Source organism: Mirounga leonina, unplaced genomic scaffold (assembly GCF_011800145.1).
Source record: "Mirounga leonina isolate KUSES-001 unplaced genomic scaffold, KU_Mleo_1.0 Mir_154, whole genome shotgun sequence".
Classification (NCBI taxonomy): Eukaryota; Metazoa; Chordata; class Mammalia; order Carnivora; family Phocidae; genus Mirounga; species Mirounga leonina.
The window spans coordinates 15,522,669-15,543,877 of NW_023270389.1; the positions used below are offsets into that span (position 1 = coordinate 15,522,669).

General features: G+C 35.9%; 1 protein-coding gene across 1 annotated transcript in view; it reads left to right on the forward strand.

The window, feature by feature from the left end:
- USH2A (usherin) overlaps nucleotides 1–21,209 on the forward strand; it is a 702,118-nt gene that overhangs the window by 530,787 nt on the left and 150,122 nt on the right. The window contains exons 49-50 of the mRNA XM_035010130.1: nucleotides 6,071–6,292; nucleotides 16,993–17,216. Of these exons, the coding sequence (XP_034866021.1) occupies nucleotides 6,071–6,292; nucleotides 16,993–17,216 (446 nt within the window). The remainder of the gene's footprint in view (nucleotides 1–6,070; nucleotides 6,293–16,992; nucleotides 17,217–21,209) is intronic.

Here is a 21,209-nt window from a genome sequence, read left to right on the forward strand (position 1 = left end):
TGTTGTGAAAACACAGATGCTTGGAAACTGAATTTGGAAACTACCACTGTCAACAAATACAGAGAATCAATTTGTCAAGCTTTCTCAGGAACATAACGGAAGATCATCCACACATTGTGTAGGAGTGGAGTTTTAAAGCGGAAATCAAGTATCTTCAGTATATTAGTTTCCTAGGGCTCTTGTAACAAATTATTAGAAATGTGGTGGCTTAAAACAACACAGTTTTTATTATCTGACATTTCTCACGGTCAGAGGTTCCAAATGGGTCTCACTGGGCCAGAAGCAGTGTGTCAGCCAGGCTGCCTTCTCTTCTGTAGGAAAGAATCCTTACCTTTTCCACCTTCCAAAGGCTGCCCACATTCCTTGCCTAGGAGCCTACTTCCATCTTCCAGCCTTGCATGGCAGTCAGTCCTTTCTCACATAGCATTATCAAATTCAATTCCATCTGCTATTTTAATCCCCTTTTGCCATGTAACATAATATATTCACAGGTTCCAGAGATTAGTACATGGACATCTTTGGGAGGTCATTTTCTGCTTACCACACTGACACTGTGGTTAAATAAATATGAGAATTAAAGTAGCATTTCTGTAAACTCTTGGGCATAACTATCCCAAGTGAATAAAAAAAAAAAGATACTGGGAGTCTGAGTGCAAGAATATATGAAAAACTGCTGAGCATAGATCTATTACTCTAAATTAAGCAGCTGTCTTAGGGATTGGAGAGAGGATGGTATTAGGTTGGGAACTATGGGAAGTAAGGAAGCACAATCTTGTTAATGGCCCTTAAATCTTGGACAAAGTGGTATACAAGTCATTTATTTTTTGGATGGAATGAATAAGATATTATAAGGGTTACTATAGGGAATAGCAAGTCTTTTCTGGAGTTAATGTGGATACAATGGACCTGATTTTCTTCAATAACCACCATTTTTTTAGTGAATTTTTAGCCAGTTTCAAGAAGGACATAGATTTAGAAAGACCTTTAAGGGTTTAGCCTCCTCTATGAATCCCATATCTAAACTCTCCTTGACCCAGTAGCTCTTGAAGACAGATTCAAGGTCTGAAATGTAGATCTTGAAATCATCAGGCATGAGATAGTCAGTCTGTGCCATCATCAAATTACAGGATGGGGATTCTGCTGGGAGTTCCAGAAAGAGGCTTTGGATCCACATTTAGTATTAGCATCCACATTTACAAAGTGGATCTCCTCCCATCAAATGCACCAGAGTGGAAAAAATACTAAGTTAGCAGAAAAGTGTGTTGATTAAAGTGAAGACAAAGACAAAGGGAGAGACTGAAAGGTGTTTGAAATCTCTACCTCTGAGACAGTTTGGTTATTCCTAGGAAGGGATGATAGAAACATAGAATTTATGGTAGATAGTGTAGCCTCAATATCAATTAGTTATGAAAACTTCAATTTCTACAACTGCATGAAAAGTTCTCTTTTTTGTGTGTTAAATGCAGGTATGGATTGACCAGAGCAGCTACTTTCACAGAAAGAGGTTCTTGTGTCAACGTTTGTCCTTTTCCTTTTTTGATTCTTTCTAGCTAAAGTAGAGCAAATGTTCTTCCAATGTCCCTTTTCCTTACAATAATGAGTTGTCTTTGTGTAGACTAGACATAGATATGTCCTTGTTCTTGGCTTTATTTAATTGCTTAATCTGGAAAGCTATTAATTTGATCTATTTTTTCTTTTTTTCTGAGCCGAAGTATCTTCCAAGTACTCAGCAAGTTCTTATAATTTAGAGAGAAGACATAGTCTACTGTCCTATCTTCTGATTTCTGAGAAATTTATGAAATTTTGACTTACATTGAGAACAGAATATTCCTAGTGGTAGCTAAGTGGTCTCTGAAACTAGGCATGGGATTATGTTGCCCCTGTTTATGAAACTGGACTTTTTTTTATTGTGGTAAAATATACAGAACAAAATTTATAATTTTAACTATTTTTAGGTGCATAGTTCAGAAGCATTGAATACATTCACATGGTTGTGCAATCATCACCACCACCATTTCCAGAACACTTTTATCTTCCCAAACTGAAACTCTGTAGCCATTAAACATTAACTCCCTATTGTCCCTTTCCCCTAGCCCCTGACAACCACCATTCTATTTTCTGTCTCTATGAATTTGACTACTCTAGGTACCTCATATAAGTAGAATCATATAATACTTACCATTTTGTGACTCGTTTCTTTCACTTAATATATTTTCAAAGTTCATCTATGTTCTAACATGTGTCAGAATTTCTTTCATCTTTTAGACTGAATAACATTCCATAGTATGTATATACCACATTTTGTTTGTCCATTCATCTACTGATGAATATTTGGATTGTTTCCACCTTATGACTATTGTTAATAATACTGCTATGAACATAGGTGTACAAATACCTGTTTGAGTCCTGCCTTGCATTTTTTTTTAGCTTTATATTCAGAAGTGAAATTCCTGGATCATATGGAAATTCTATGTGAAATTTTTTGAGGAAATGCCATAGTGTTTTTCACAGGAGCTGCACTATATTATATTCCCAACAGTGATGTGCAAGTTTATTACGTGCAAAAGTCCCAGTTTCTCTAATTCCTTCCTAACATATTCTTTTCTGTTGGTTTACTTATGATAGCCATTCTTCTGACTATGAAGTGGTATCTCATAGTGATTCTGATATGCATCTTCTTAATAATTAGCAATATTCAACATCTTTCCATATGATTAGTGGCCATCTGTATATCTTCTTTGGAGAAATATCTATATGAGTCTTTTAGCCATTTTTTAATGGGTTGTTTATGTTTTCATTGTTGAGTTGTAGGAGTCCTTTAGAAATTTTGGATATTAGTCCCTTATCAGTTATATAATTTACAAATATTTTCTCCCAGGGTTTGCCTTTTTATATAGTCAACTGTGTCTTCTAATGCATAACACTTTTAAATTTTGATGAGGTGCAATACATCTATTTTTCTTTTGTTGTCTTGTACTTTTGATGTTATAACCAATATATTATTGCCAAATTCAATGTCATGAAGATTTCTCCTTATGTTTCTTCTAAGAATTTTATAGTTTTAGCTTTTACATTTAGGTCTTAGGTCCATGTTGAATTAATTTTTATATATGGTATAAGGCAAGGGTTCAACTTCATTCTTTTGCATGTGGATATTTACTTTTTCCAGCACCATTTGTTGAAAAGATGGTCCTTTTATCATTGAATGGTCTCGACACCCTTGTTGAAAATCACTTGGTCATTTTTGTAAAGTTTCATTTCTGGGCTCTCTATTCTATTCCATTGGTCTGTATGTCTGTCTTTGTACCAGGACCACACTGTTTTGATTATTAATTGTATCTTTGTAATACTGATTGTATCTTTGAAGTAAAGTTTGAAATTAGGAAGTGTGAGACCTCCACCTTTGTTCAACAATTTTTCAAGATTGTTTTGGGGGTCCCTTGAGATTCCATTGCAACTTGGGGATAGATTTTCTATTTATGCAAAAAATATTGTTGGGATTTTGATAGAGATTGCATTGAATTGTAGATCACTTTGGGTAGTATTGACATTTTTACAATATCATCTTCTGATCCATGAACACGGGATGTCCAATTTATTTGTGTCTTCTTTAATTTCTTTCATCAAAGCTGTTCAAATCTTCCACCTTCTTGGTTAAGCTTATTCTTAAGTATTTTTTAAACTATTGTAAATGGGATTGCTTTTTTAAAAAATTTTCTCTTCAGACTGTTCATGCTTAGGGTATAGAAACACAACTAATTTTTACATGTTGGTTTTGTATTCTGCAACTTTGCTAAGTTCTTTTATTAGTTTTAACAGGGTTTTTTTGTGGGATCTTTAGGGTTTTCTACATATAAGATTACATTCCCATGAACAGAGATAATTTTACTTCTTCCTTTTCAGTTGGGATGTTCTTCATTTCTTTTTCTTATCTAATTGCTCTGGTTATAAATTCCAATATTATGTTGAATAGAAATGGCAAAAGCTGACAGCCTTGTCTTCCTGATCTTAGGGGAAAAGCTTTCACTATTGATTATAATGTTAGCTGTGGGTTTTTCATACATGCCCTTTATTGTGTTGTGGTAATTTCCTTCTATTCCTAGTTTATTGAATGTTTTTATAATGGAATGGTGTTGAATTTTGTCAAGTGTTTTTCCTACATCATTTGAGGTAATCACATGTTTTTCTTTGTTCATTCTGTTAATATGGTATATCACACTCACTTTCATATGTTGAATCATCTTTGCATGCTTTCCCGGAATAAATCCCACTTGGTTATGTTGTATAATCATTTATAAATGTGCTCTTGAATTCAGTTCACTAGCGTTTTGTTGAGGATTTTTACATCAATTTGCATAAGGGATATTGGTCTGTAGTTTTTGTTTTGTTGTTTCTTAAAGTGTCTTGTCTGGTTTTGGTATCAGGGTAAAGCTGGCCTCATAAATTTTGTTAGGAAGTATTTCAGTTTTTTAGAAGAGTTTGAGAAGGATTAGTACCAATTCTTTAAATGTTTGGTAAAACTCACCAGTGAAGGCATCTTGTCCAGAGTTTTTCTTCATTGGGAGGTTTCTAATAAGGGATTCAATCTTGTTAATAGTTATAGGTCTATTCAAAATTTCTATTTTTTCATGATTCAGTCTTTTAGGTTGTGTGTTTCTAGTAATTTGTACATTTCATCTACTAGGATGGATTTTTGACCAATGAATATGGACAAGAAAGACTTCAAGGATACCTGCTAAGAGTTCTTGTCTTATTTTTTTATATTCTTTACATATCTATCTATAGATAAATATTGCCCCATATTTTTAATATCATTTTGGTAGGTAATTCATCGTGCTTTTACTAACCAGGTTTTGGCATATCTCGACCTCACACATAGATAAACTAATTGATAGAGATCAGGAAGTCCAGGACTAAAAATTCCTAAGGCAATCCTAAATTTTTTAGTGAACCTGAGCCTTCCTTTTCTTACGAAGGTTTGGCAAGTCATTAACTAGGTTATATAAATCTTACCTGGACCATGGTTTAGAACTATAAGACCTGCCAGAGGCAGATCAATATACTCACAGACCTTATAAGATAAAATGAAGGAATATTGTCCTGGGAGAAAGATATATTTTAAAGGGGGAAGTGAAGAGAAGAGGGTCTGTTGAAGATGCAGGAAAAAGAAGAGTAAAGCAAGAGGGAGGAGAGAGTCAGGATCCAAGGGTTCAGAAAGGAGGTCAACTGAGAGTTGGGTCATGAGCTAGAGAGGAGAAGTACAGTTTTAATTTTAGATACACAAAGTTGTTAGTAGTCCTTTCCAAGGTATCCTTAAAAGATGAAATTTAATTTTTTTTGTCCTTTAGAATTGTCCTGTCTTATAGACCATCTTCATACCCCCCCAAAATACTGCTTATTGATATTTATAAAATTTAAACTCTTTGATACCAGAGCACCAGGCAAAAGACTATCTTATTCTTGTTTCAAGTTTCCCAGAGCATCATGTAAAGGGGGAGTGTCGGTGCAACTACATTAGTGAAATTCAGTGTCTTCCACAGCCCAGCAAAGTACTAATGTGCTGACTTGAATATACTATTTTTACCTCTCTTTTAATTGACCTTCACATTGAAAGTATTTTGTTTACTTAAATGACTATAATTTGGTTAAAAAATATAATCTAGGCAATGCAAGTTTTATGTCAATTTCTGAATCCACACCACTTTCCAAAAAAAAAAAAAAAATACACTACATAGATAGAAAAGTATTTGTAGGCAAACTTGTTTGTAGTGTTACTTAATCATGTTACCAGACCTAATGTGCTCATTTCTTAGGGGTGAGAGAGGAAATAGGCAACATAGCATTACCTCTAAGTTACCACATATGTATGTGAGTAAACATATGTTTATACATCTTTAATGCAAAAAGTTTAATGTTGTATTGATATTTTGCAACTCCAAAATGACAGCATTCTTTCTAGTAATTCTGTCAACCAGTTGGCATCTGCAAGATGATTGTGATAAAATTTCATTGTGAGTCAAAGCATATTTTTTTAACTCATGCAATGATTGTTATTGTCCTAAATTGACAGGTGAAGTATGTTGTCCAGATGAACAGCACAATCGGGTTTCCACTGGCATCGGTGACTCCTGCTGTGGCAGAATGCCTTATTCCACCTCAGGAAACCAGATTTGCTGTGCTGGGAGGCTTCATGATGGCCATGGACAGCAGTGCTGTGGTGGACAGATTGTGAGCAAAGATTTAGAATGCTGTGGTGGAGAAGAAGAAGGCATGGCGTACAGTCGCCTTCCAGGTAAGGAGCCCTTGTCTACTTTTCAGTAGGTGGAGAATATGAGAAACAGAGAGGTTGAAAAACTTGCCCTAGATATAAAGCAAATAAGGAATTAAAGCTCATGTTAATTATATCTAATGCAAAATTTAAGTACATATTATATCACAAATAAAAATGTAATTTCACATTTTTTATGTTCATGTGATGCATTTCATTAAAATGGATCAAAACTCTTTCCTCTTGAGAAGTGTCATATCCACCGTAAACAAAAACAAAACATACATGAATGCAGTGGTTCTGGATCAAGAGAATATTTCCTAGCAAATTTCCTAGCAGATGCTAACAGTACACAAAATTATTATTGATGACATTATGTCAATTCTTTTGCTCTATTATTCTTTTATAGCTATTAAATTAATACTAATTTTAAGAGCAATCATTATCATTGATAGAGTACTTATTATCAACCAAGTACTATGCCCAATGTCTTATACATTATTACCTCAGTTAGTCTTTTTTTTCAGTTAATCTTTATAATTGTCTTAATAGGTAGGTTCTATTATTGTCTACATTTTAAAAATGAGGAAACTGAGGCACAGAGATTAAACAGTGTCCAAGATCACATTGTAGTCAGATGCAAATTTTGGGGTGCCTGAAAGTTACACAATTTGGGGACCTTCTTTAAGGAAAGAAAATAAAATGATTAAGATAAGACAGAATATAAAAATAATATTTACTTAGAAGGGGAAAATAAATTATAAAAATTACAAATCAAAAAAAAAGGAAACTTAGCAAATCCCACTAACATAAAAATAGCATGTTTGGATTCTATAACTTCTGATATCCGTCTTTTCTCCCCCTGACATGTTTAACTTATATCCTTGATCACATCTTCATGGGACAATGGCTTTGTACCATTTATTTCTAGAAAGATAATTCATTCTTTCCTGTCACATGATTAATCAAAACATTTTTAATTATTTCAAGTTTTAAAAAGTAGCCTTAAGCTTCAAAATTTATTATTGTAATATTATGTAAATGTTTAGGATTAGTGTCAATTTTGGAGAAATACCTACCAAGGATCTTTCTAAGGTTTAAGGGCATTTTAAGTTTTCTTGTCTTAAGGTGATTTGCAGTGACTTGTCTTAAATATTTGTTGAATTGACAACATCATTAACCAGAGTTTCATGGATATCCTTATTATATGATTGAATTTGAGTTGTTTGTTATCATGATGTCACTACACATCTACACATCAGCAAAAGTATAAATTTTTCCTATATATTTATGAGTTACCTCTCTTCATAATTTGTAGTAATTTATGCTTCAATCCTAGATCCATCATTTTCTTTTAATAGTTTACTACCTTTGTTATAATCTAAAATTTATTTTGTTATAATTCTCTTCTAGATGTCAGAATATTTCAGTTGATTCTGTTGTTCAGTTTTACAGCTTTTGTTTCATATTCCATTAATTTTTCTGTCTGATCTTTCTCTTTCTTTAAAGCTTCCCTTTACATGCATCCAAATTAGGAGTCTGTAATTTCTCATATCCTTATCTCTCCAAACTGCAGTTAAAATGGCCTATTCAAGCCTTAATGACTTTTTTTATAGAAGTGACAGAAGTCATATAAACATAGCTACATGAACCCAAACTAAATATTTTCCCAAATCAACTTCCCCTTAGTTAGATTTAAAAAATGTATATGGTCACTCTTCTATTTTAATCAATACAAGGACACATAAGACAGAAGGCAAGTTAAAGGGGCAAGAGACAGAGGCCATAGCAAATTAACAGAGTTAAATATTATACATTTGCTAATTTTATAAAAATATGTGACCATGCCTGCCTTGGAAGGGGCTCATGTAGGCAAAGGGCCCTGAAACTCCAGCTCATCAGCTTCAGGATAAATCTGCTTGTGCAACTAGCAAGTGTTAGAACTCCAGCCCTTCTCTGAGCATGATTCCGGGACATCATCTGCATCTTGATGCAGATGAACTATGAATTCCCTATTGTTTTTCTATAATTTCTTCTTTTTTAAAAAAACCATCAGTGTTACCCGTAATATCAGTAATTGTAATTTAAATTATTGTAGTGTTATTGTTAAGTACCATATTTTTGTACAAATTCTCTTTTATGTAAAGTTCTGGTGAAAATTGCTAAGAACGCTTCAAGAACAAAACTAATCAATCAAAACAATTTTAAAAGTATCAATCCTTGGGGTACCTGACTCTTGCGCCTTAACAAGAATACTAAACTCTCAGTATTTTAGTAGCCCTTAAATAAGTAAAAATGCTTAATTATATTATTCACAACTAAATTTCAGTACTCCCAGTATGGGAAAGATTTTTCTCCTTCTTTGAGCCAAAAAATACCTGATTTCTAGTTTTTCATTTTATCTTTGGATAATCATCAAGTGTGTTTCCAAGGCATTTACTATTCTATGAAGTTATAAATCACCCATCTGGATCCACACTATATCAATCTATGCATTCTTTTTTTAATCCAACCCAGTGGGACATATTTAGAGGAAGATTTTAATATATATATTGTCAAGCTGTTTGATAGTCCCATGTAATTTTGATCTGTATCAACAGTCCAGAAAATAGTGATGATGGATAGTTGTCCTATATGCAACAGAATTAGGTTTCAATTAGGACACTTCAATTGACCCCCCAAATTTAAGGATTACCTCCAATACATGGCACAGGACACCTGGATCTTCAGTATAAGGTAGCAAGAAAGTTGACTTTGCCAGGTAAAACCAAGAAACAAAAACTAACTTGACAAGATCTTTGAAGATGAATGATGCATTAAATCATATGATACACAAGAGTTCAGTGTAGACACATAGTCCTTTCAGAAAATTTCCCCATGAATTGTAGGCTTAAGAAGTTAGTGTCCTAAAGATAACTGAAGTCCAGTCAAGGAATCCAGCCTGGTCAAGTGTCTCCTAGACACTGCTTATTGACTAAAAGATATACACGATGGTCACAAGATACAACTATGACAAAAAGTAAACAACATTCTACGTTCACTACTCGCGAAGCAGAGTTCTATGTGCTTCATATACATCAACACATTTATAACACACTTAAACCTCACAACAACCCTATGAGGTAAGTACTAGTCTTCTCTCCATTTTCAAGATGAGGAAACAGAAGTACTTCTCACAAAAGTGAGAAACTGCCCCCAGCTCACATAGCTAGCAAAAGGCTGCATTACTTCAGGTAACATTAATTGCTATTTATTATAAATGAACCCCCCCAATTTGTAAAGGCTCAAATACAATCGGGGTTCACTTTTTCTTATATAATAGCACCGAGATATGAACCTTCTATAGGTCAGCTCTCTTTCCTAGTTATGAGCTACCTGTTGAACTGCCAGATTCTACGGTCACCTGGGAGTTGTACCCATTTCTGCAGCCAGAAGGGGAAAAGAGCATGGAATAACGTGTGTGTGAGTTTTTTATTTGCCAGGTCTAGGAATAGCAAATATTTTAATTAACATTTCACTGACTAGAACTAAATGCAAGGGAGGCTGGGAGATTTGCCTGTGAATCTTGCCACTGTGGCTAAGAAGGGTTTCTAATTCCATCTAAATGGTGACAAAGTCCATGCTCTTAACTTCTTTGATCATTCTGATAGTTGGACAAGCATTGGATACTCTCCAACCCAAGCCATATCAATGTTTGTCAGGTCTGCTCAGCAGGGCCAGTATAATAAACTATCAAGTTGTAAACATTTTCTGGAAGACTGGAAAAAAAAAAGAAGCATTATCAAATCTGCCCTCTGACTGCACACCTAATGTATGCCAAAGTTAGAAGACAGGGTACTACATAGGAGTGCTGAGCCCTGAGACAGTGACTTATAAAGAATAATCTGGGACTTCTAATTGTCTGACTCTTTGCAGAAAGACATTTGCTGGTGGTCTGTAAGATCAAAATGGCTTTCATATTAATACTAACCTATTATATGCCTTTTTCAATCTCATTCCCTCACGAGTATACAGTGGAGTTTTTCAGAGGTTACATGGCATGTGATATTGCAACAGTTGAATGCAGAAGCAGGTATGAGAAGTTAATTCCTTCTAGTAAGCCAGACATTTGAGAGGCTTGCAAAAATGCAAAACAGTGTCATTCTTCTCACTCACTTTTCTCAGTTTGGAAAATGCATTTATTTTTCATAAATATTTATGTTAACATGTTATATATTTATTATTATTTTAAATGAATTAATAAGTACATATTTCAAAAAAATTTTGTTTTAGGCTCTAACCCAGTATTTATCAACAGATATAACCCACATAAACAAAAGCTATTTGGAGTCCTCAATTATTTGTAAAAGTGTAAAGGGGTCCTGAGACCAAACTTCACGCATCACTGCTTTAATGCATGGTTATCATGTGTACTAGAAAATCATGGCACTTAGTTAGTTACCCTGTGCTATGATTAACCAGTTGAGTATCTCCTCTTCTAGATGAGTTGCTAAAAATATGTCCCTTAAAGACAGAACAATGGATGCCAGGTCTGGGAGATGCAAAAGCATTGCCCCCTCCATACCATAATGAGTCAGAGTTTTAACATAACAGCAAAAATGTCTCATTTTAGCATCTGTTCATTTGTTCCTTTTTTTAGTCAATTGCCATATTCCTTCATTTGATAAAAATGTATTATGTAGTGACTATGCTCAATACAGTATTCTTGGTGCTTTGTGATTATAAAAAGGGCTGATTCCATTTTTATCCTTAAGAACTTATAATCTAATCAAGGAGGAAAGTACCTATAAGGTTAAACACAGTCCATAAGAGAGGGATGAACAAAGTATATTCATAAGAACTGAGAGATCACTCCAGTCAAAGTGATGGAAAAAGCTAAACCATTAGATTGGAACCTCAAATAATGAGTAAGATTTTGAGATGTATAGATGGAAGAAGGACATTTCAGCTAAAGGGCATAGCTTGAGCTAAAGTGTGAAATTGGCAATCTGTGAAGCATGTCCAAGTAGTAGTGAACAGTTGGGTTTATTGGCGGGATCCACCGTGTGCAAGGAAACAGAAGGAGATATGTCTGAGTAGGCAAAACGATCTGAACATTATTCAGTAATCAAGGAAGGGTCTCAGGACCAAATCAAGGAAGGGTCAATGTGATGGTAAGAACTGTGATTTAAGGCAATAAATAAGATTGGTGGCAAATGAATGTGAAGGAGAAGGAAAGATAAGTCAGAACACTATTGCCAAAAAATAAAACATACTTGTTTTAAGAAATGAAGTAGAGGTAACTATCCCCTGGGACAATGGTTCCTAATCTTTCGGGGGCCATACACTCCCTTAAGAATCTTTTGAAAGTTACAAAGCCTCACTGCAAATACTACACAGAAATCTGCCTGCAATTTCATACACCCCTGACGTCCCTCCGTGGGCCCCAACTTCAGAATAACTTCTTAATGACTTCACTGTGATTTTCCACGCTTGTCAAATATTTAAGCAAATTGCAACATTACTCAGCTCCTGTGAATCAAGGTTCACTTTAGAGTTTCTCATGACATTTTGCAATTCTGCCAGGGCTGATAATCATGGTGGATGGAAGGAATGATACTTTTAAAAAGGAAAAGAATCTCTTTTTATTCTCTTGACCTTCCTGCAGGTTTCAGTGTAAATAGACACATTCCACCTGTCTTTTTCTTCACTCTGCTTGCACTCCCTCCTGTCATCCCTAATGACTGTGACCTCAGTGACCTTCCAGAATATCCATATGGCCCTTTTTCTCCTCAACCTAGCAACACCATACCTGCTACACGAGGGTTTGGATCTCATAATATTGTTCCTAAGCCTGGCCTCTCTCACTGCCTGGCATTGTGTGCCTTCCATAAGATGGGGCTGGCTCGTAAAATATCTCTTTATGTACTTTATTACTTAAACTCTTTTATTTGCCTGCAGGAGCCCTTTAACAAAATCACATTGAATTGACTTTCTCACACCAAATCAAATCTCCCTGGTCCCAGTTCAGTTGTCTTTGTCAATATGTATTTTATAAATGGAGTGAATTAACAGATGCTGTTGGAACAGAAGTGCTGTGGTAGTGTTTATGTTTTTACTGCTCTCTCTGGGCAGATGAGTTGTGTAGGAGTGTTATACAGGTATCTCGGGATGAAAGTCATGCTCATCATTGCAGTGATATGTATTCTTAACCATCTTCTTTGGATGTATTTTAAACCTCTTTATTACTCTTTTTATTCTTAGTGTTTGCTTGTGTGGTTTTATCATTTATGCCATTAATCTTGGATTGGACTTGATTATATCTTTTAGTATTAAGAGATGAACATTAAAGTCTCCCTATCACTCAAAGAGACCAGGATTTTCTGTTAGCTGTGAGAAACTGATCATGACATACTTTTGGAACATATTGCCTGATCTCTATTTTAAATGTTGTCCATGCAGCCTTGGATAGGAAACTCTGGGTTGAAACTGCTTTGTAATAGAATACTGAGTTTCCATGTCCTGGAGTAGGACTTCAGCAGAACAAATGACTACCCCTATTTGTCATAGAAGATGGGATCTGGAAACTTTGCAAAGAGGGAAATATAGCACAGAAATCCACTGTGAAAGAGCTGTACTAAAGTATATTTTCTAGGAAGATTTCCATGTGACATAATGAATTTTTGAAAGGTGTAACGTAGAAAAAAACGCATCTCAACGATTTGGGGAGCATTTTTGCTCTACCCTTTCTTTGTCAGTTTTGTGGTGGTAGCCATGAGGCCATCTACTGGTGGAGACAAGCATGCATTTCTTTTCTTTCATATTCTGCCACCAATTTTATGTTTGTCCTAAGAATGACTAATCACAAAACTTTTTTCATTCTTATAGGCCTAAAATATAGTCCCTTGGCTTAAAATGTGATCCCCATGATCAGTCCCAGAGTTGCACATTAATTTGTCATGTTCTAGACTTTGTTCTTTACTATCTTACTGTATTTATCTCAAAAGCATGATTCAGAAGTCTTGGTCTTTTTTTTCTAGAAAAATAGAGCCCCTGTTTTACAGAATTAACAATTTAGAAATTCATCAGAACTATATGTTTATACATGCTTTCCTTGTCAGCCCTGGCCATTAAATGAGTGTTAGTAACATATTGAAACTATTCATAGCATTGTGAGTAAAAGATTCTTTCCTTCACTGTTTTCTCAATTGTATCCAATGAAATGGAAGCTATCTGTTGGATATATATATGCTGTTTGGGAAGATAAAATATATTGCAGTTTGATATCAGAAATAAATATCTAATAGCTCTATGTGTACTGTACCACTTTAGTAACATCTGTCCAAGGAGAATCTTCACCTTTGTACAGATTTAAGGAACAGCCTCTGGAAGAATATATTGAGCCATCAACAATACACAACCTGTTTTGTTTTTCTTTTGGCATATTTAAAATTGTGCATTCTACATGTCAAAGTTCAAAAGTCAAGTGCCAAATGTGATAAATTAGGCAGGGGTCAAAAGTTATTGCAATGCAGTTTCAGAAGATTGTCTGTCTCTGAATTTGCAGCTCATTCATGCTGAAGTGATGCACTATGGGAATTACTACCAAACTCTGCTCTGCAACATCTGCTCTCCCTAAGTGAGTTAGTGCACGTCAGACATCTTTATGTCAGAATATTGCAGTGATGGATGCAGTCTTCAGAAAATGCTGCATAAAAATCTGGTGTGCCGTTCTGGCCATTAAGTGAAATTACTATTTAAATTAATGGCACTGTCACAGTTTATCTGTGCAAAGAATGAACGCTGATTAGGGTATTAAGTAATTAGCAATTTATCACACTGGAACAAGGTTGATAATAATTAAAGAAGTAATGGTTTACCAAAGAAACTAGAAAGGGAGTCACTTCTTGTTATGAGAGTGGAATCTTGGCTGAAAATTTTAATTCAGTGAAACAAAGATGAAGCTCTTTGTGAAAGAAAGCAGCCTTTTTTTTTTTTTCCTAGTGTAAAAACAGTTCATTATCAAAATTTTAGTTGACCTGTCAAAAGTCCCTCAGAGCGATCAGATGACTGATTAGGAGTTTTGAATTAGGTCAATGTCTGCATTTTGATTTTATACTTAAAACATGGTGAAACCATCAAGTAACTTGGGAGTAGAAGGGGAGAATATATTCTGCTCCCTAAAGGGCCAGTTTTCAGTTTTCAGATTGCTCTTTAAAATGGAAATATGAATTATTTTAAAAAAACTGCTAGAGAAAAAAAATGACAGTAAAAAACCCAAGGTTGTATTTAAATGTCTGATCAAAAAGCAGCGGAAAAAAAAATGTCCAAACAATGCAAAACTTGAAGATTTTTCTTTTTATTGTGTGTGTGCGTGTGTGTGTACAATACATCATTTTTACCATTTTATCATAATCAAAACTCAGATTACAATGATAGCTCTGCTGTGTGTATTTATGTGAAAAAAAATTTTTCCTGAAAATGTTAAAACAACGAAAATTATTAATAAAGCACCAAAGAAAACAGTTCACTTTTAAACCAATTACTTTGAACAGTTACTACATTTAGACGGCATGCAAAAAGTCCATTATGATCAATGTACATCATCTTAAAATATTGGGAGATATTTTTTAAATTGGAAAGATCAGTGAAAGAGTTTTTGAAGTCTTGTGTGACTAAACATCTTTCTTAAGGTATGTACCAAGCCAGTGTCTACTTTCAATAATTTTTTTTTTTAATAAAAAGCACTTAAAGCTCGCTGGTCTATTATTAGGAGTGTCTTTCATAATGTGGGTGTTTGTACAGGACCAGAACAAACAATTCAGGACCCCAGGGCACTTTGAAGTTGAGGTTCTTTATGTTATCACTCAGGACTAATAATAAATAAACAAAATTCTAATTAAAATAAATCATTCATCACAGTGTGCTGCTTTATCACTGGATATAAATTCTGATATAATAGCATTGTGACATGGGGTGTAGGTACCTTAATTTCTGGCTTAATCTGACTCTAGAGTATTGTTTACTTATTCAGGCTTTTATGTCTAAATTTCTGCTGTATCTCTTCTATGGCAAGATCTAAATGATGTGAATACAGGCAGTTAAACTGAATTTGGTGCAAGAAAGGAGGTTCTTTGGTGTGAAAGGCATACATGTCTTTCCTCAACAAGTGGTGATCAATGCTCCCCCTTACAGGGTCTTTCTGCCTCCAACCTCTTATCCATGTCCAGGGATGGGTCTAGAACACAGTGCTGCTCAAAATATAGTGGCCAACTCTGGAGAACTGTATGGAGGTTCCTCAAAAAGTTGAAAATAGAGCTACCATATGATCCAGCAATTGCACTACTGGGTATTTACCCCAAAGATACAAAAGTAGGGATCCGAAGGTGTACGTGCACCCCGATGTTTATAGCAGCAATGTCCACAATAGCCAAACTGTGGAAAGAGCCAAGATGTACATCGACAGATGAATGGATAAAGAAGATGTGGTATATATATGCAATGGAATATTATGCAGCCATCAAAAGGAATGAGATCTTGCCATTTGCAATGACGTGGATGGAACTGGAGGGTATTATGTTGAGTGAAATAAGTCAAACAGAGAAAGACATGTATCATATGATCTCACTGATATGAGGAATTCTTAATCGCAGGAAACAAACTGAGTGTTGTTGGAGTGGGGGGTGGGGTGGGAGGGATGGGGTGACTGGGTGATAGACACTGGGGAGGGTATGTGCTCTGGTAAGCGCTGTGAATTGTGCAAGACTGTTGAATCTCAGATCTGTACCTCTGAAACAAATAATGCAATATATGTTAAGAAAAAAAAAAAAGAAGAAGAAGAAGAAGGTAGCGGGAGGGGAAGAATGAAGCGGGGGAAATCGGAAGGGTGGACGAACCATGAGAGATGATGGACTTTGAAAAACAAACTGAGGGTTCTAGAGGGGAGGGCGGTGGGAGGATGGGTTAGCCTGGTGGTGGGTATTGAGGAGGGCACGTTCGGCATGGAGCACTGGGTGTTATGCACAAACAATGAATCATGGAACACTTCATCTAAAACTAATGATGTAATGTATGGGGATTAACATAAGAATAAAACAATAACAACAACAACAAAATATATAGTGGCCAAATTGTCCACCTGATCAGTGAGCAAGCTCAGCTGGTTTGAACAAATCTATCTCCTGAGGAAAGAATGGTTACCATTGATGCTGGATTCACAAGAAGCAAAATGTGCACCCTAAAGCCGGGCAAAAGCTTACAAGACCCCTACCACAGCATCTCCAGTGCCAGGATGGTCCTACCTCTCCACTATGTCTAGGCTTTCATCCCAGAGTGCCTCAGTCACCTTTTGTCCCTTGCGAATTTCTAGAGCTTTCCTCTCATCCCCTGTACTTCATCCCTTTTTCTGCAACACGATGTTATCATCACAAAATGGGCAGGTAATTCTCGTGACGGAAATCAGGGCTTTTTTTTAATGGAGCTTGGGAGAAGTCTGGCCCCGCTGAATGATTTTGAAACACTTCCTCTTGTGTGTTCTTTACCTAATTAGTGTCTAGTGCTCTTGGTAAGAAGGACCCCTCACTGCACTTTTAAATCACCTTGGTAGGGAAACGCTACCTTAGGTATTATACCATTTCAGCAACTGCCTGAGTCTGACATTTTTATACCAGACTTTATAGCAGTCTCCGTTTTCTTCCCTTTTTTTTTTTAATTTCATATTCATATATAACATTTTATTGTTGCAGGGATGTTCTGTTGTGGGCAGGATTATGTGAATATGTCAGATACCATATGCTGTTCCGCTTCCAGTGGAGAGTCTAAAGCACATGTTAAAAAGAATGACCCAGTGCCAATAAAATGCTGCGAGACTGAACTTATTCCAAAGAGCCAGAAATGCTGTAATGGAGTTGGATATAATCCTTTGAAATATGTTTGCTCTGACAAGATTTCAACTGGAATGATGATGAAGGTAATTGATAGAAAACCTCTCAGAGGTGCTGATTTGACAATGGAAAGAGAAATACGTTGTTCATAACTATTTTTCTAAAATAGGAATATAAAAACTCCTGTGTGCATTATTCATTTTCACATTACATCCATATTAATACCAAATGAGTTCGCTGTGATTGATGTTATTGCAATGAATTCTAAAGGAATTAATAATGATTATCTGTTCTCAGGAAGCTTTACCCAGCACTTCAGATCAGTGCAGGACTGAAAGTCTCTGTGCTGAAAGAGCCAGCTGGGACCTCTGTGTCATGCCATTTTATGTCCATGGGTGCTGGGGATGGAAAAGGAGATCAATCCTGCCTTCTTCCCTCTGGGCCCCTAACCATAATCCAACACTTTCCTTTGATAGCGACTTTAGGTCCAGCAAATTCACTCGTGCTTATATCCTGTTCCTTGAGACAGCAGAAGATCAGCAAATGCCTGCCAGCCATGAAAGTGAACAGGCCTCTGAGTGTACCATTTGTTTGGATGTTGAGATGCTTCACGGACAGACTTGTCATGTTTTGTTAGCGTTAAACTTGACCCAGGACTCCAGAAACCTACCATTTTAAGGAACGGATTGTGGACATTGAAAAACCAGACACCCTACTCTGTTCTGTAGCAATCTGCCATTAGGAGATGGCTGCAGTTGGATGTTTGGGTCATAGACAATGGAAGGGCTCTTGCCGACTGACGCAACTATACAGTCATTGTGTGGACACCATATACTTTGGGATGTAAAGTAACTTTTGAGGTTGTTAGGGTCCCAGCAAGCACTTTGCAACAATTAATATTAAGACAATTCATAAAGTTATTAAAGAGAATAAGTACTAATGAAGTGAGTAAACATACAAAATACCCATCAAAAATAATCTTCATCTACAAAATTTTTTAGAAATTGGTCTGACCTGTACACAACTTTAAAATAGCCAATTCTATGAAAGAAATCTCTCCAACACTATGCTCCCAAAGTTTACATTTATTCCAGGCCTTTTTTTTTCAGAAGTTTGGACTGAGAAATTTTTCTGAAATTCACAGTCTTAAAAAGCTGGTGATGTTGCAAGGACATGTTTCTTTCTTTATTTTTTTTTTTAAGATTTTATTTACTTATTTGAGAGAGAACAGAGAGTGCAAGTAGTGGGGTAGGGAGAGAACGAGGGGGAGAAGCAGACTCCCGCTAAACGTGGAGCCTGATGTGGGGCTCAATCCCAGGACCCCGAGATCATGACCTGAGTCAAAGGCAGATGTTTAACCGACTGAGCCTCCCAGGCGCCTCATGAGGACATGTCTTTAAAATGACAAGTTAAGAAGCATCTATGTAGAAAACTCTAAAAGGGGCACTCATATTTGAAAAATGAAGATAGAAAACCTGTTAGTTTCAAAAATGACACTGCTGCTCACAACGATTTGTTTCATTACTGATCGCTCACATTTGTTTCCCAGGCATCCCAGGCATCCCATTTTGGTTCCAGGAAGATAGAGCTTCCATTATTCGACAACAATATTCAGGATATATACATGATCTTTTAAACTGATTTAACTTGGTTTTATGAAGGCCAATTAACAGTCATATTGAATATTCATATTTAAATTATTATGATTAGGACAATATTTCTGAATGCCAAATCAAGCAGTGTGTTACAGGTAAAGTTCAATCTGTAGATTGCATTGTGTTTCCTGAAGACTTCTTTCCTGGAGACTTCTATCCAATCAGGACTGAACCACTGTGGGATTTCTTCCCTGCAAGTCTTCTCTAACTGTGGGTTTGGGAATTCCTTTTACTTCTCTCCTGTGTTGGTGTCCCTGTGTTCTCAATCCAAGGGTCCCCTTTTCTTGCCTAAATGCCTTCTTTTGGAGAAATATCATTTTGGGTACAGGTGCATAAAAGGTAAATTTTTTGAGAGCTTGACATTAGAAATGATCGTTTTTTGAGCCTCCCACTGGATTGATAGTTTGGCTAGGTATACAGTGCAAGGTTAAAAATTATTTCCACTGAGGATTTTGACATCATGTCTGCATTTTTAAACTTTCTTTGCTATTTTGATTCCTGTTTCTTCCTAGGTACCCATGTTGTTTTTCCTATGAAAGTTTTTAAGACATTCTCTTTATTGTTTTTCTAAAATTTCATTTAAAACTTTTTAAAAATAAAATTTCATGACAATGTGCCTCTTTGTGGATGTTCTTCTTATTATTATTCATGATGATGTACTTTTTTGTGGACTTTTTCAGTGTGAAGTCTCATAACTTTCAGTTCTGGGGAATGTTATTTTATTATTTCTTTGATAATTTGCTCTCTTTTTAATCTCTGTTTTTACTGATTAGTTTGGTGTTGGACTTCCTAAACCAATCTTTCAATCTTTTCTTTTTATTTCTTGACTATTGATTAGTTAACTCTTTATCTTTTTCAACATGATCAGATTTTGCCTTAGCTTCATCTTCCAACCTTTCTATTGATTGATTGATTTTTTAGCTATCATATTTTTTATTTTCGATTTTTTGGGTTTTTTTTTTTTTTTAGTTTTTCATGGTTCTTTCTTTTTTGCAGGCTGTTATTTATTCATGGCATCCCACTCTTGTTCCATTCATGGGATATCTTTTTTATCATTCTGGAAATACTAATTCCATTGTTGTTGTTGTTTATTGTTTGTTTGCTTTATTCTTTGAATTGTCTCAATTGTTTGGTATTATTTTAGTTTTCTTCTTTGCCTTGCTTTGTTTCTGCTCCCTCTCAGTTCTTTTTTCTATGTTTTTAAATCTATTCTTTCCATTGGAGGCTGAATGAAAGCTCACTGTGCATAGGCATCCATTAGTGGGGAGCTCACAGTAACCTAATCATGTGGCAGGATGGTTTTTGGTCAGGGAGTCACATTACCAAGAATCCTTAGCAGGTATGCTTAATTAACTATCCTTAATAATCCATCCTAGATCAGGATAAGATATATGCCTGGCTGACAGCATACGGGGAATTGGTAGAAAAGGGGACTGGGTTTCTCACTGTGCAATATGCAGACTTGTATTTGGTTTTCCCACTCTGGCTCCTGGCCTGTATCTTCCAGTGGACTCTCCTTTTAATTTCACCCAATCTTTTCTAAGCTTATCTCATTTTGTAACACTTTATCAAAACGCAGCTAGGAACAACACAAACCTACTGCTAATGTTCTGGATTATAACGTCCTCCCCTAGGCTGTGAGCTCGGTAGCACTGTCTTACTTTGACAGTTATCCCAGGTCATGATTTTATCAAATATTTAGCCACAGCATGACAGAGCTCCCCAACTTTCCAAACCCCAGTATGTATTTCTTTGCCACTGCCCACCTAACAATTAAGCCAATGCCATGGGATTTAGGGCTTTATTGGTGTTGTTAAGACAATATCTAACTTCAAGGTTCTAATTTACGTTTTAGCTAGGACATGCTAGACTATGCCGCAATAAAAACAAGTGCACTCACATATGGAATGGGTCAACAGAATAAAAGTTAAAAAAATTTTCACACTGCAGCCCAGTGTGAGTTAGGCACCTCTCCTCCAAGAAATGTCTCAGAAGCCCAATCCCCTTCCATCTTGTGGGGCTTCACACACGACCCTCAGATTGCAATGGAAAAGAGGAGAGAGTGGATGAGTATACACGTATGGGTCTCACCTGGATGCAGAATACATCCTCGTCATGTGGCTTTTCCTACTGAGCCGAACTTGCAAATTTAGTATTTCTAGGGAGAAAAAACGAAATGGACATTACTGGGCTTTTGGTATTGTCTCTGCCACATTCATCTACTTCCCAGCTTCCAAAAATGTTTGAGCTGTCCTGTGGGTATTAGCTCTCTTCCTGTTTCCTTGGACTTTCTATATTCCTTTACTGTCATTTGGTTGGGCTTTAAGAGGAAATGGAGCTAAATGCAAGTGTTCAATTCACTATAATCAAATGGAAATCCTACCACAGTTTTCTGAAGCAGCTTTATTTTGAAAACCTGTGGGA